Source organism: Salvelinus sp. IW2-2015, linkage group LG9 (assembly GCF_002910315.2).
Source record: "Salvelinus sp. IW2-2015 linkage group LG9, ASM291031v2, whole genome shotgun sequence".
Lineage (NCBI taxonomy): Eukaryota > Metazoa > Chordata > Actinopteri > Salmoniformes > Salmonidae > Salvelinus > Salvelinus sp. IW2-2015.
The window spans coordinates 13,525,174-13,541,982 of record NC_036849.1 but is presented as its reverse complement, the minus strand read 5'-3'; the positions used below and the strand labels follow the sequence as shown (position 1 = coordinate 13,541,982).

Here is a 16,809-nt window from a genome sequence, read left to right as displayed (position 1 = left end):
CTCTGGACTGGGAACTGTCACCGTAAGCTCTGGACTGGGAATTGTCGCGGGAAGCTCTGGACTGGGAACTGTCGCGGGAAGCTCTGGACTGGGAACTGTCGCGGGAAGCTCTGGACTGGGAACTGTCGCGGGAAGCTCTGGACTGGGAACTGTCGCCAGAAGCTCTGGACTGGGAACTGTCGTCAGAAGCTCTGGACTGGGGCTCGTCGCAGGAAGCCTGGTGCGTGGGGCCGGTACCAGACTGGTGACATGGACTTCAGGGCGAGTGCGGGGAGGCGGCACAGGACGTACTAGACTGGGGAGGCGCACTGGAGGCCTGATACGTGGTACCGGTACAGGTGGCACCAGACTGGTGACACGCACTTCAGGGCGAGTGCGAGGAGAAGGAACAGGACGTACTGGGCTGTGAAGGTGCACCGGAGACCTGGTGCATATAGCCTGCATCAATGGTACCGGTTTGATGACACACCGTGCGAGGAGCTAGCACAGGACACACTGGGCTGTGGAGGCGCACTGGAGACCTGGCGCGTAGAGCCGGCACAAATTGTACCGGAACGATGACACACTTTCGCATGGTGAGTGCGAGGAGCTAGCACAGGACGTACTGGGCTGTGGAGGCGTACATCTGGGCGAGTGCGAGGAGCAGGCACAGGACGTACCGGACTGGGGAGGCGCACTGGAGACCTGGTGCGTAGAGCCGGCACACATGGTACCGGACAAATGACACGCTCCTCAGGACGAGTATGGGGAGCTGGCACAGGTGGCATCGGACGGCTAACATGCTCCTCAGGGCGAATGCCGTGCATACTACACCAAACCAACAGCTCTCTCGCTTCACTCTCCTCCAATTTATCCAACAACTCCTCGAAGGTTTCTAACTCTCCCCTCCGTTCACTCTCCTCCAATTTATCCAATAACTCCTCGACGGTCTCTGACTCACCCATCAACTTCGCCGACCACCCCGTGTGCCCCCAATTTTTTTGGGGGGGGAGGCTGCTTCTTGGGGTTGCGTCGTGGCCATGAACCCCGGCGTCGTCGCTGTCCTTCCTTCACCGCTTGCGTCTGCTTCCATGGAAGGCTTTCGTCTCCTGCCATTATCTCTTCCCAAGTCCAGGATGTCCTTACCTCCTGGACACGCTACTTGGTCCTGTTGTGGTGGGATATTCTGTCACGATCGTTTGTAGAGATGGACCAAGGCGCAGCGTGATTAAAGTTCCACATAATTTATTAAAGTGAAACTATCAAACAAAAACAAGAAACAAACAACGAACTGTGACTACAGAGGTGCACATGCACTAACTCAAAATACAAAATTCAATATCCCACAAACACAGGTAGGAACAAACACTACTTAAATATGATCGCCAATTAGAGACAACGATTACCAGCTGCCTCTAGTTGGGATTCATACAAATCACCAACATAGAAAATTAAACCTAGAACCCCACATAGAAAAAATAAACTAGAACACCCCCCAGTCACACCCTGACCTACTCCACCATAGAAAATAAAGGCTCTCTATGGTCAGGACGTGACAGTAAACATATTTTAGATTCTTCAAAGTAGCCACCCTTTGCCTTGATGACAGCTTTGCACACTCTTGGCATTCTCTCAACCAGCTTCACCTGGAATGCTTTTCCAACAGTCTTGAAGGAGTTCCCACATATGCTGAGCACTTGTTGGCTGCTTTTCCTTCACTCTGTGGTCCAACTCATCCCAAACCATCTCAATTGGATTGAGGTCAGGGGATTGCGGAGGCCAGATCATCTGATGCAGCACTCCATCACTCTCCTTCTTGGTCAAATAGCCCTTACACAGCCTGGAGGTGTTGGATCATTGTACTGTTGAAAAACAAATGATAGTCCCACTAAGTTCAAACCAGATGAGATGGCGTATTGCTGCAGAATGCTGTGGTAGCCATGCTGGGGAAGTGTGCCTTGAATTCTAAATAAATCACAGACAGTGTCACAAGCAAAGCGCTCCCACACCATCACACCTCCTCCTCCATGCTTCACAGTGGGAACCACACATGCAGAGATCATCCATTCGCCTACTCTGCATCCCACGGTGGTTGGAACCAAAAATCTCAAATTTGGATTAATCAGACCAAAGGACAGATTTCCACCGGTCTCATGTCCATTGTTCGTGTTTCTTGGCCCAAGCAAGTCTCTTATTATTATTGGTGTGCTTTAGTAGTGGTTCCTTTCCAGCAATTCGACCATGAAGGCCTGATTCACGCAGTCTCCTCTGAACAGTTGATTTTGAGATGTGTCTGTTACTTGCATTTATTTGGGCTGCAATTTCTGAGGCTGGTAACTCTAATGAACTTATCCTCTGCAGCAGAGGTAACTCTGGGTCTTCCTTTCCTGTGGCGATCCTCATGAGAGCCAGTTTAATCATTGCGCTTGATGGTTTTTGCGACTGCACTTGAGTAAACTTTCAAAGTTCTTGAAATGTTCTGCATTGACTGACGTTGATGTCTTAAAGTAATGATGGGACTGTTATTTCTCTTTGCTTATTTGAGCTGTTCTGGACATAATATGGACTTAACTTTTAACAAGGCACACCTGTTAATTTAAATGCATTCCAGTAATTTAAATGCATTCCAGGTGACTACCTCATGAAGCTGGTTGAGAGAATGCCAAGAGTGTGCAAAGCTATCATCAAGGCAAAGGGTGGCTACTTTGAAGAATCTCAAATATAATATTTGAATAACTACCTCATCTCTGTACCCCACACATACAATTATCTGTAAGGTCCCTCAATCGAGCAGTGAATTTCAAACACAGATTCAACCACAAAGACCAGTGAGGTTTTCCGATGCCTCGCAAGAAGGGCACCTATTGGTAGATGAGTAAAAATGTGAAAACAGACATTGAATATCTCTTTGAGCATGGTTTAGTTATTCATTACACTTTGGATGGTGTATTATTTTTATTTCACCTTTATTTAACCAGGTAGGCCAGTTGAGAACAAGTTCTCATTTACAACTGCGACCTGGCCAAGATAAAGCAAAAACAACAACACAGAGTTACACATGGGATAAACAAACCGTAGAAAAATGCTTATTGAAATTCTTGATTATTGAGGATATATCGGTGGTGACAGTGTTTCCTAGCTTCAGTGCAGTGGGCAGCTGGGAGGAGGTGCTCTTATTCTCTATGGACTTTACAGTGTCCCAAATTTTTGGGGAATTAATGCTACAGGATGCAAATTTCTGTTTGCAAAAGCTAGCCTTTGCTTTCCTAACTGACTGTGTATATTGGTTCCTGACTTCCCTGAAAAGTTGCATATCGTGGGGGCTATTCGATACTAATGCAGTACGCCACAGGATGTGTTTGTGCTGGTCAAGGGCAGTCAAGTCTGGAGTGAACCAAGGGCTATATCTATTATTAGTTCTACATTTTTTGAAAGCTTATTTAAGATGGTGAGGTAAGCACTTTTAAAGAACAACCAGGCATCCTCTACTGACGGGATGAAGTCAATATCCTTCCAGGATACCCAGGCGAGGTCAATTAGAAAGGCCTGCTCGCTGAAGTGTTTTGACAGAAAGGCCTGCTCGGGAGCGTTTGACAGTGATGAGGGGTGGTCGTTTGACAGCGGGCCCATTACGGATGCAAGAAATGAGGCAGTGATCGCTGAGATCCTGGTTGAAGACAGCAGAGGTGTATTTAGAGGGCAAGTTGGTCAGAATGATATCTATGAGGGTGCCCATGTTTACCTATTTAGGGTTGTACCTGGTAGGTTCCTTGATCATTTGTGTGAGATTGAGGGCATCTAGCTTAGATTGTAAGACGGGCAGGGTGTTAAGCATATCCCAGTTTGGGTCACCTAACAGTACGAACTCTGAAGATAGATGAGGTGCAATCAATTAACATAGGGTGTTCAGGGCACAGCTGGGGGCTGAGGGGGGTCTATATCAAGCGGCAACAGTGGATTTTTAAAAGTAGAAGCTCAAACTGTTTGGGCACAGACCACTACAGTATGACAGAACTCTGCAGGCTATCTCTGCAGTAGATTGCAACTCTGCCCCCTTTGGCAGTTCTATCTTGACGGAAAATGTTGTATGAAATTTCTGTCACGTTCCTGACCTATTTCTGTTAGTTTGTTGTATGTGTTAGTTGGTCAGGGCGTGAGTTTGGGTGGGCATTCTATGTTGTCTGTTTCTATGTTGGTTTAAGGGTTGCCTGGTATGGCTCTCAATTAGAGGCAGGTGTTTGGCGTTCCTCTAATTGAGAGTCATATTTAGGTAGGTTGTTTCACAGTGTTCGTTGTGGGTGGTTGTCTCCTGTGTCTGTATGTATGTTCGTGCCACACGGGACTGTAGCGTTTGTTTGTAGTCGTGTACCTGTTCGTGCGTTCTTCACGTTATATGTAAGTTCGTGTCCAGGTCTGTTTTCATCGTTTATTTGTTTTGTAGTTTATTCAAGTATAGTTCGTTTTCTGTCTTCGTTGTTTTGTCGTGTCTTAAATAAATCATGTCATCATACCTCGCTGCACATTGGTCTTCAGATCCCTCTCTCCTCTCCTCGTCTGAGGAGGAGGAGGATTTAGAGTATCGTTACAATTTCAGAATTTTTGGTGGCCTTCCTAAGCCAGGATTCAGACACGGTAAGGACATCAGGGTTGGAGGAGTGTGCTAAAGCAGTGAATAAAACAAACTTAGGCTTCTGATGTTAACTTGCATGAAACCAAGACTTTTTCGGTTACAGAAGTCAACAAATGAGAGCGCCTGGGGAATAGGTGTAGTACTGGGGGCTACAAGGCCTGGGTTACCCTCTACATCACCAGAGGAACAGAGGAGGAGTAGGATAAGGGTACGGCTAGAGGCTATAAGAACTGGTCGTCTAAGAACTGGTCATATTTTTATTTATTTAAATGTTTTTATTTCACCTTTATTTAACCAGGTAGGCCAGTTGAGAACAAGATCTCATTTACAACTGCGACCTGGTCAAGATAAAGCAAAGCAATGCGACAAAAACAACAACACAGAGTTACACATGAGATAAACAAACGTACAGTCAATAACACAATAGAAAAATCTATGTACAGTGTGTGCAAATGTAGTAAGGTTAGGGAGGTAAGGCAATAAATAGCACATAGTGTCGAAATAATTACAATTTAGCATTAACACTGGAGTGAAAGATGTGCAGATGATAATGTGCAAGTAGAGATACTAGGGTGCAAAAGAGCAACAACAAAAAAATAACAATATAGGGATGAGGTAGTTGGGTGGGCTATTTACAGAAGGGCTGTGTACAGGTACAGTGATCGGTAAGCTGCTTTGACAGCTGATGCTTAAAGTTAGTGAGGGAGATATAAGTCTCCAGCTTCAGTGACTTTTGCCATTCGTTCCAGTCATTGGCAGCAGAGAACTGGAAGGATAGGTGGCCAAATAAGGTGTTAGCTTTGGGGATGACCAGTGAAATATAGCTGAGCTGAGATAAGGCGGGGCTTTACCTAGCAAAGACTTATAGATGACCTGAAGCCAGTGGGTTTGGCGACGAATATGTAGTGAGGGCCAGCCAACGAGGGCATAAAGGTGGTGGGTAGTGTATGGGGCTTTGGTGACAAAACGGATGGCACTGTGATAGACTACATTCAATTTGCTGAGTAGAGTGAGTAGAGTGTATCAATACATCCAGTCACTACAAAGGTACGGGTGTCCATCCTAACTCAATTTCCAGAGCGGAAAGAAACCTCTCAGGGATTTCACCATGAGGCCAATGTTGACTTTAAAACAGTTACAGAGTTTATTGGCTGTGACGGAAGAAAACTGAGGATGGATCAACAACGTTGTAGTTACTCCACAATACTAACCTAAATGACAGAGTGAAAAGAAGAAACCCTGCACAGAATAAAAATATTCCAAAACATGCATCCTGTTCGCAATAAGGCACTAAAGTTAAACTGCAATAGAAGGTGGCAAAGAAATAAACGTTAAGGCCTGAATACAAAGTGTTATGTTTGGGGCAAATCCAACATAACACATCACTGAGTACCACTTTTCATATTTTCAAGCTTGGTGGTGGCTGCATCATGTTATGTGTACGCTTGTCATCGGCAAGGACTAAGGAGTTTTTTAGGATAAAAAGAAGCTAAGCACAGGCAAAATCCAAGAGGAAAACCTGGTTCAGTGTACTTTCCAACGGACACTGGGAGACAAATTCACCTTTCAGCAAGACAAAAACCTAAAACAGAAGCCCAAATATACACTGGAATCTCTTACCAAGTTTACACTTAAATCAGCTTGAAAGTCTATGGCAAGACTTGAAAATGGCTGTCTAGTAATGATCAACAACCAACTTTCAGAGCTTTAAGATTTTTTTTAAAGAATGTGCAAATATTGTACAATCAAGGTGTACAAAGCCCTTAGAGACTTACCCAGAAAGACTCACAGCTGTAATTGCTGCCAAAGGTAATTCTAACATGTATTGACTCTGGGGTATAAATACTTACGTAAATTAGATATTTCTGTATTTAATTTTCAATAAATTTGCTAAAATTTCTAAAAACAGATTTCCACTTTGTCATTATTGTATTGTGTGTAGATGGGTGAGATAATTAATTTTGAATTCAAGCTGTAACACAACAAAATGTGAAATAAGTCAAGGGGTATGAATAATATAAAATCCATGAACACTTTCAGGGTCAGATTTGATTTAGTACCAGGTGCAAAGTTTAAACCTTGTTTTTCCAGATGGAATTACTGCATCTCAGTCAACATAAAGCCAATTGTAATTGTGGCCCCATAAGAGTCTTGATGGTCAGGAACAGCTTGTTGACACCACAGCACATCCTATAGCCACAAACTGGCTAGGAATGCTATTTGATCGGTCTCTAATTCTATTACCACTTCCTTGATAATCACTTATCTGTTAAGGCTGACATAGAACTGGAATTCACAGTAGTAAGTGAAAGATGTACATTGTACTTGATGTAGACTTTTGCTGTTTTCTGGCTACCATCAGCTCTGAATTGGAACTGTGTTCTTCAATGTTGAAGGAGAATCAGTTAATCTTATATTTGGTTGTACGGAGACATCCAGAATTCTCTACATATGCTGATAATTATACTGTAGATGTGGCACCTTCCACACTTTAAACTAAGGTAATTGCTTTAAACTAAGCTCATTGAGGAGGAGATGGAACAGAAGGATATGACAGCTTTGCTCTGAGTAGTTTTTTTACAACTGATGTCAGTCAGTCACTTCAGAGAATGAATATGACGATTGAGTCATTTTCCCAACAGTGCAGACAACTTTGTCTGTCTGACACTATGAAATTAATTAAACACTTGGACAGCATTTCATAATTTGATTGATGGAGACAAAGAAACAAAATCAAATCCACAGAATACTATTATGTGCTAGTCAAAATAATTCCCATTTAGAATGCCTGTTGGTCCATTGTCTCCCACTGGGCACACAACAGTTGAATTGACGTTGTTCTCACGTAATTTCAATTAAATTACGTTGATATGCCACTCATTTTGTAGAAATTAAAATGAATCAATACATAAATATGGCATCTTAAATGCAATAGGGCTGAATGTAGCACGCATGAGACCAATATTCAAATCCAAATATTGTATGTAGCATGCCTCCACACAATTCACAGCAAGAGAAAAAGGGGTGTTTCTCTGAAACCCAGTACACACACCTCTCAGACGAGAAGAGACATGATGCACACCAAAACGTCTGTAGGCTTTTCTGACAATCTTTGTTCATAATTCCTCTAAATCAATATATAAAAAATAAAACCCATACTCTAACAATAAGCCTATATCTGAATATGCTTTGGGAATTATTCTGTATTGGAAATTGTTTTTCTCAACCCAGGCATAGAATGTGTACAAACAATGAACACATGATGAAACCCTGAGACAAAGCAGCGATAGGTTCCCTGCATGCCATGCCCTCTTCACGTTTTTTCCACAATGTACGACAATTCCATCACAGCAGGAAAATCTATCTTACTGCTAAATATTTAGATCAATACATGGCATGCATAAGTGTACCATTAGGTAGGCTTATAATGTATGCAGAACAGTATAACGCACGATAAACAATGTGATCTTGTCCGGCGTCTGTAGACACACATCTGGAAGCACACCTCTAGCGCTTCGGCTCGTCCACAGCTGGAAAGGACAGATATCGTTTGGCTTGAGTTCACGATGCCGTCTAGAGACGATGTCTAGCGTTAATAATTTGCAGTAAGTCAATTTCCTTTCATTGATCATGATAGTCTCCCCGCGATGTTTCAATTGAAATGCGTAGGCTACGCTCAGTGTTGTTTCTGCGGGAGTAGCGGTAGTAATAGTATAGTGGCACTGTTGACGCCTTGACTGACGCACTGGATTTACCATTTACTTCAATGGAACCATGTGGGCCAAGGAAAACCACACAAATTACTATAATGGGGTCCTAATTCTCCAGAATATGTTTTCCCATTCATTGCCAAAAAGTAAATGTGGGCTACTGTTAGGCCTATGTGGAACAACAAAGACGGTGTAGCCTAGGCTGTATTATAACGCATGGCAAGACATTCTACCCTATCAATTTTTATTCAACCTGCTGTGGACACTGGACTATGAATGGGTTTAATTAATTCCCAAAAATTGATATGACGTTGAACTTATTCGCTATTCATCCAATAAATTGCATTAATGAATCAGGTCTACTCTAAAATGTGAACGAGGATGCGCGCTTTACGCATCCACATATATCACGCGTTTTAATGAGTGCTCTGTTTCCATGCGTAATCACAACCAAGTGGTCCAATGTCGATCACTTACCTTCATTTCTTCGTTGATTTCCCTTTTCACCGGGTGAGCCGGTTTTCTGCTTCTTTTATTTTCGGGGGGTCTGCCCTCTTTTTCCATCTCTGCCATTTTTTATAATAGCTCTGTCAATATTTGCGATTGGGGTAGAGTGGACAAGTGCGAGGCGGGGCCGCTTTAAAGTTGCCCAAAGGCTAATGTCAAGCTGGGGAACAGCCCGGGTGAAGTTGATGATGCCGTTGAGGGCTTGCGTTGCCCTGTTAAGTCAGCCATCTTCTGCCCCTATTTTTCCACGGTCTGTGCGCAAGTTGGTGTGTGTGAGCTGCCTCTGAGTCAAATGAGAGGTTGAGTGAGAAAAAAATCTAGACAGGGGGAGGAGCGTCCCCTGTAACATAATATGACGCTGTTGATCAGAGGTGGGCTATTTCCTCTCGATTTTCCGTAACGTTTTAACTTTGGGCCCTCCTCACCTCACACATGCAATCTTACAACCTAGTCTGGCAGGCTCTCCCACTTCATGAAGGTATTTGCGCCCTATCCTGTCTGCCACTTCTGGACAGATGTTGCTTATCTGTAGCCATTACAGATTTACAATAGAAATTGTGCAAGCCTCTGACAGGTGGTCCCAATCAAGTTCTTGACCTCTTCCATGTGATAGAACCAAGGAGTTTAGGTAGAACTCAGTTGCAACAAAGGCAAAGCTCTAACACACTTGCATGATTTTATGATGAGAAGAGGCAGATGCCCTCCTACTTAACATATTAGCTCCATGACTTTCCACAGGGTGTATCTACTGTAAGGTGGCTTACTTCCTTCCTGGTAGGCTATAATTGATTTTACTATCCTCAATGCAGATGAAGGAAAGGAGAGGCATCATCGTTAATCCACAGAGGAGTCCCAAAAATGGGAGCTCCTTGTTCTAGAAGAAAATGTCCTTGAAATAATATCCCTGTCTAGTCTCTGTTCATAAGCAGATTGTGTAACTCAATGAGTGCATTGTCCCGCGTATGCATGCACAGACAGACAGACAGACACACACACAGCCTGCAGTTCGATATTGTTACATGAACTGAAACATAATAATTATGTTTTTCCTGTAGAATAGTCAACACAAAATGTAATGTAGCACAGCTCCTTCCACTCAACCAGACCCTCCAGACATCTGCAATTGGTAGTTGTGTTATTACACAGGTAGGCTTATATGAGCAAGTTGGTATAAAGTGTTATCAAAATGCTTAATGAAAGCAAACACATATTTAATGAAATTATAGCTATCAGTCATATTTAACAGATTTAGATTTTTTTTCCTGGAATCCATGCTCAACGGCTGCATTTACACAGGCAGCCCAATTCTGCTCTTTTTTTCAACAATTTTGTCTTTTGACCTATCAGATTGGACAGTAGATCGGAATTGGGCTGTCTGTGTAAACACAGCTAAAGATGCTCTAAGGCTGCATTTACACAGGCAGCCCAATTCTAATTGATGTTTTGACCAATCAGATCAGCTCTTTTGCCATTAATTGGCCAAAATATCAGAATTGGGCTGCCTGTGTAAATGCAGCCAAAGTTCTCTGAATAAGAGTGAATTTACATGGTGAAGATCCCACGCTTATAGAGTATGACGTAGATGTAAAAAGTAAACAGCATAGTGGGTCAATTTCCGCAACAACTAACAGCATTGAAGCGCGAAGCTACAACTTCTCCCCTGTTTTGGTGCCCTGGCTACCATGCTGTCAACAGCATGAAGCGAACTCGTGCACATGTGCAGATACTGTGTGTGACTGTGAAAGAGCCTCTCGCTCTTCTCAATATCTGCGGTGCTACTCGTGGCAAAGTCATTTCGCTGAGTACCTTTAATTAGGCAAACTTTTTTATTGGTAGTGTAACAGTTTAACTTTAGTCCGTCCCCTCGCCCCGACCCGGGCGCGAACCAGGGCGCACACATCAACAACAGTCACCCACGAAGCATCGTTACCCATCGCTCCACAAAAGCCGCGGCCCTTGCAGAGCAAGGGGAACCACTACTTCAAGGTCTCAAAGCGAGTGACGTAACTGATTGAAACGCTATTAGCGCGCACCACCGCTAACTAGCTAGCCATTTCACATCCGTTACAGTAGCACACTGGTGCTCCCAACTTAAAAAAGTTAGGAGCACCAAACAATATTTAGGAGCACCAGAAAAAGAGATTAGGCCTAGGCCTATTCTCAATTTAATTCATTTTAAACTCAGGCTGTAGCACAACAAAATGTGGGAAAAAATAAAGGGGTGTGAATACATTCATACTGTATGTCCCTCCGTGCACCTTCTGTGACTTCTACGATTTTAACTCATTAACCACAATATTTCTCCAAGTTTTCACCATCATTGTTAAGCCCTAGTTCTTTTTTTGTTGCTTTGACAAAGTAAGTAATTTCTGAAGATTATTATTTATTTCATGTGATGAGTGATTCAATTACGTCTGTCCCTCATTTAAAGTCAACCTTAAACAAAATCTTGTTTAAAATATTTTTTTATATTTTATTTCAAAAGAAACATTGAACATCTAATAGTCAAATCCTGGTGTAAAAACAGGTAAACTGGTTCTACTCTTTTTGGCCATTTTCTAGTATTTTGTGGTGGAATACTGAGCTGGTTGAGCATAGGCCTAATTTGAAATGTTTTGACAATTTCATTTTTTTGCTTACAATTGCTCTTCCCTGTGCACACAACAAGCTTCCATTCCCCATGTCACAAGAGGATTTATGGCTGATTTTAGATTAAGTCGTCAACCCTGTTACTTTATTTGGCACTTAATAGGCACTTATTTTGTTTCTCTTGAGATGTGAAAACGTTTTTCTTTTATTAAGTTGAACATGTGCTCTGTATGACAGAATGTTAAAATGAGGTGAAATCAAAGTTTTTTTGTTGTTGAAAAGGCACCAATTGCTGGAACGACCCAAATAGGGCTAAGCAATTTTATCAACTTCCACTGTCCTCCCAAGAGTTTCTGAATTGCCTCAGGTGAGGTGAAATGATAGGCTGCAATGTATTGACTTTGCTCGCCGCTGATACAAATGTAACAGCAGCAGGAGCGCACCAGACACGAACACAAATGTAACAACTGTGATGCCAATGACAAATTCTAGCCTACATGGTGGTATCATGTCAGCTTTGTTAGCCTAAATGAGTTTTCAATAATCATATTATATCAAAGACACTTCTTCTGAAGGATATCCAAAATCCGAAGAAAAAAAGCATGTTTTTTCCCTCAATTTTATTTCACCCGAATGTTGGATCCTTCCCAGTTAGTAAAATTAAACAATGTTTTATGTTTTGTCAATTTTTCTACACGCAACACTAATATTTTTCTTTGCTAAAATGCGTGACGGTTAGTACTGAATGACGCGTTTCCCCCAAAAACATTCTTCAACGTTCTCGAACAGATTTTGAGGTACGTTTACTCCGTTAGGTGGGTGTCGCGGGTGTGGCTTGAAGCTATGAGTGCCTTATTCAAAGGCCGGCAATGCATTTTGCCAACCCCTCCCCGTTTTTCAACTGGTTGTTCAGAACCGTACAGTTTCCGTTTAACTGAATGTTGCACACCGTTTTTCCGGCTCGCCACTGGTTAATAAGGCACAAAGTTAATGAGACACAATAAACACCACCAATTTCTACAATTTATCTTCTTAAAACCTGTTTTTAAACCTATCCCTAACATTAACCACAATACTAAGCGTAGGCCTACAATAATCTTAAATTAAGACCATAAAGCAAATGTTTGTTCTCATACATACATTTATTTACGATATAGCGAATAGTGGATGTGCTATCTAGCGGAAATTTATTTTCGTACTGAACGCAGCCCAGGGCACATCAAGCAATAACTTTTGTGACGTTTTTGCGACATACCGTATTGCGTTTCGTCAAGATGGCGGCCTCCTGTGTCAATGTTTAACATTTTAGGTCGTGTGTTACGGTATATTTACTGGACATTTTATAGGATACATCAAAGGGTATAAGTATCAGATTAAGTAGGGTGATAACATTATGTATAATACTTATTTCAGTTAATGTGACTGTCGACAGCGAGGATGATATCCATTATAATAACATTAGGTTCTGTAAATATGGATGGATAGCTAGCTAACAGTTACATATCTAATTTCATCAGTTAATGTAATTTTCCTGCCACCGTTTAGTTTATTTATTTAATCGACATAGCTATCTATACTAGCTTGTGTCAAGCTTGGATATAGACCTGTCAAGGGTTTACTTGATATTTGTTTAAACTTTAATTAGTAAAAGACCTTCAGCTGTAAAGATGACAGTAATTTGGTCTCGGCTCTCGTGCATTGTTTTGCTAAACCGTGGACAGAGGAACATAAGTCTTTTCTCCAACACAACGCCTTCTAATTGGAATAAAGTGGTCTCGGATGCAGAGAAAATAGTGGGTTATCCGACTTCTTTTATGAGCCTACGCTGCTTGCTGAGTGATGAACTCAGTAATGCAGCAATGCACGTGAGGAAACTGGTTGGAACAAAACACCCGTTACTCAACACTGCAAGGTATGGTTTACACACGATCATCTAGTATTGCATACATTACATCATGTTTGTAATGCAAATGTCAAAATGTCAAAAATACACAATTTCATCATACACAATGCAACTCTATATTGGCTGTGGTTTTAGAAGACCTGATTTTATGGACCTGTCATGGTTATGACGTCAATCACCAGCTTTTTAATTTTTAATTTGTTTCACCTTTATTTAACCAGGTAGGCCAGTTGAGAACAAGTTCTCATTTACAACTGCGACCTGGCCAAGATAAAGCAAAGCAGTGTGACACAAACAACAACACAGAGTTACACATGGAATAAACAAACGTACAGTCAATAACACAATAGAAAAGTCTTTATACAGCGTGTGCAAATGGCGTAAGGAGGTAAGGCAATAAATAGGCCATAGTGGCGAAGTAATTACAATTATACAAGTTAACACGAGTGATAGATGTGCAAGTAGAAATACTGGTGTGCAAAAAGTAAATGAAACAATATGGGGATGAGGTAGGTAGTTGGATGGGCTATTTACAGATGGGCTGTGTACAGCTGCAGCAATCGGTAAGCTGCACAGATAGCTGATTCTTAAAGTTAGTGAGGGAGATATGTCCAACTTCAGCGATTTTTGCAATTCGTTCCAGTCATTGGTAGAGAACTGGAAGGAAAGGCGGCCAAATGGGGTGTTGGCTTTGGGGGTGACCAGTGAAATATACCTGCTGGAGCGGGTGCTACGGGTGGGTGTTGTTATGGTGACCAGTGAGCTGAGATAAGGTGGAGTTTTACCTAGTAGTGACTTATACATGACCTGGAGCCGGCAGGGCGAATATGAAGCGAGGGCCAGCCGACGAGAGCATACAGGTCGCAGTGGTGGGTGGTATATGGGGTTTTGGTGACAAAACGGATGGCACTGTGATAGACTGCATCCAGTTTGCTGAGTAGTGGTGGAGGCTATTTTGTAAATGACATCGCCAAAGTCGAGGATCGGTAGGATAGTCAGTTTTATGAGGGTATGTTTGGCAGCGTGAGTGAAGGATGCTTTGTTGCGAAATAGGAAGCTGATTCTAGATTTCATTTTGGAATGGAGATGTTTAATATGAGTCTGGAAGGAGAGTTTACAGTCTAGCCAGACACCTAGGTGTTTGTAGTTGTCCACATATTCTAAGTCAGAACCATCCAGAGTAGTGATGCTGGTCGGGCGGGCGGGTGCGGGCAGCGATCAGTTGAAGAGCTTTAAGAGCAGTTGGAGGCCACGGAAGGAGTGTTGTATGGCATTGAAGCTCGTTTGGAGGTTTGATAACACAGTGTCCAAAGAAGCACCAGATGTATACAGAATGGTGTCGTCTGCGTAGAGGTGGATCAAGGAATCACCCGCAGCAAGAGCGACATCGTTAATATATACAGAGAAAAGAGTCGGCCCGAGAATTGAATCCTGTGGTACCCCCATAGAGACTGCCAGAGGTCCGGACAACAGGACCTCTGATTTGACACACTGAGCTCTGTCTGAGAAGTAGTTGGTGAACCAGGCGAGGCAGTCATTTGGGAAATCAAGGCCGTTGAGTGTGCCGATTCAGAATACGGTGATTGACAGAGTCAAAATCCTTGGCCAGGTCGATGAAGACGGCTGCACAGTCCTGTCTTTTATTGATGGCGGTTATGATTTTGTTTAGTACACTGAGCATGGCTGAGGTGCACCCGTGACCAGCTCGGAAACCGAATTGCACAGCGGAGAAGGTACGGTGGGATTCGAAATGGTCAGTGATCTGTTTGTTAACTTGGCATTCGAAGACTTTAGAAAGGCAGGGCAGGATGGATATAGGTCTGTAACAGTTTGGGTCTAGAGTGTCACCCCCGCATCTTCCCAAGCATAACTTCTGATAGAGCTGATTCAACCAACTTCTGCCTTCTCGACTGACAAGTTCACCCCCACAACAATGCCCCAAAATGTAGACGCACTAAAGGGCCCGCTTTCTTTCATATAGGCCTGTCGCAGCTGGCACCATATGCCGTCGAGCCACTAGAGCTCACTTTTAGTGACCCAAGCCATGTTGCAGTTACTGGGTACCAGTCTGTGTGTGCCATCATGGCACTCCTTGTCATGGACGTTGACATGAAAGCAAACAGATCTGGGACCAGGCAATGCTGCAGTTAGTTACGAAATGTGGCGATGAATTATGTAAACAATGCCATGCATATTTACATAGAAAAATGCTAAACGTCCCTTGTCTGTCACGAATGTTGAATACAATTATATTTAAACTTACTCTGCCGATTGTCTGTGGTGTTGGTGGTCAATCTCTAGTCGAAATCTGAGAGAAATGATCCACAGGAAAGTATTATTATTATTAAACCTACTTCAAAAAGTGGGTCTATGGGCCTCCCGAGTGGCACAGCTGTCTAAGGCACTGCATCACAGTTCTTGAGGTGTTACTACAGACCTGGGTCGATCCCAGGCTGTGGCACAGCAGGACCTGACCAGGAGACCCATGAGGCGGCACACAACCCAGCGTTGTCCGGGTTAGGGGAGGGTTTGGCCGGTTGCGATTTCCTTGTCCATCACGCTCTAGCGACTCCTTGAGGCGGGCTGGGCGCATGCAAGCTGACTCGGTCGCCAGCTGGACGGTGTTTCCTATGACACATTGGTGCGGCTGGCTTCCGGGTTAAGCGAGCAGTGTGTCATGCATACTAACCGAAGTCTTACAGGTGTTTACATGGTTTTGTTTAAATTTTGAGCAGCTGAACACACTACGGACAATCGGGCAGAGTGTAAGTTCAAATATAATTTTATTTAACATTCTTGCTTGCAGAGAACCTGAGAGGACCAATTCATGATTCTATATTTGGTGCACTGACTCTGTCATGTTAGGTTGTATTTTGAGTGGACAATTCCTTTTAATTTATCATAATTCAATTTAATTAGAAAACCCATTGTTTCTGGTGCCTCAGTACAGTCTACGCCAGGGGTATTCCATTCTTACCCTACAAGGTCCGGAGCCTGCTGTTTCTCTGTTCTACCTGATAATTAATTGCAGCCACCAGCCACTGTCTTCGAGGTCTGGAGTTAAGTTTGAGGGGTCTACGCTATAGGCTAAGTGTGTCAAAGATGCTGGTATTGAGAGCAAGTGTGATTGACTAGATGGTTGTAATTAACCATCCTTATGTTTCAGAAAAGTTTGAATTTCTTATTTTATTTCATGGTTGCTTTTACAGGTCCCAGAGGAAGATGCTGGTGTGTCTTCTTGTTTCTCTGAGCTGTAGAGGAGTGAGCTGGGTACAGTGGCTACCCCCTTGTGGCTTGTACTGGCAATTTAAATATTCTCCTCTCCTCGTACAGTGCCTGCTGGTATTGGGTGCAAAGTTATGTGTAGACTAGAGTGACCTCCTCTGACAAATAGTGTCATCCAGTAAATGGATCCAGTTGCTTCTTAAAACAGCCTACAGTAAATCAAATGGAGGATTTAAATATAATAAAAAGACACAATGATGCATTGT

General features: G+C 42.9%; 2 protein-coding genes across 8 annotated transcripts in view; one reads left to right on the top strand and one right to left on the bottom strand.

Moving 5' to 3' along the window:
• LOC111968597 (sine oculis-binding protein homolog A) overlaps positions 1-9,123 on the bottom strand; it is a 39,977-nt gene extending 30,854 nt beyond the window's left edge. For 4 of the 6 annotated variants that reach the window (XM_023994282.2, XM_023994288.2, XM_023994283.2 and 1 more), the window contains exon 1: positions 8,797-9,113. In XM_023994282.2, coding sequence (XP_023850050.1) covers positions 8,797-8,892 — 96 coding nt within the window. In that variant the 5' untranslated portion in view covers positions 8,893-9,113. Of the gene's footprint in view, positions 1-8,796 lie in introns of all 6 variants that reach the window. The other 2 variants (XM_023994284.2, XM_023994285.2) reach the window with 1 other exon arrangement.
• A 3,544-nt stretch (positions 9,124-12,667) lies between these two features.
• LOC111968598 (all trans-polyprenyl-diphosphate synthase PDSS2) overlaps positions 12,668-16,809 on the top strand; it is a 43,431-nt gene continuing 39,289 nt past the window's right edge. The window contains exon 1 of one of the 2 annotated variants that reach the window (XM_070445162.1): positions 12,668-13,327. In XM_070445162.1, coding sequence (XP_070301263.1) covers positions 13,083-13,327 — 245 coding nt within the window. In that variant the 5' untranslated portion in view covers positions 12,668-13,082. The remainder of the gene's footprint in view (positions 13,328-16,809) is intronic. The other variant, XM_023994290.2, reaches the window with a different exon arrangement.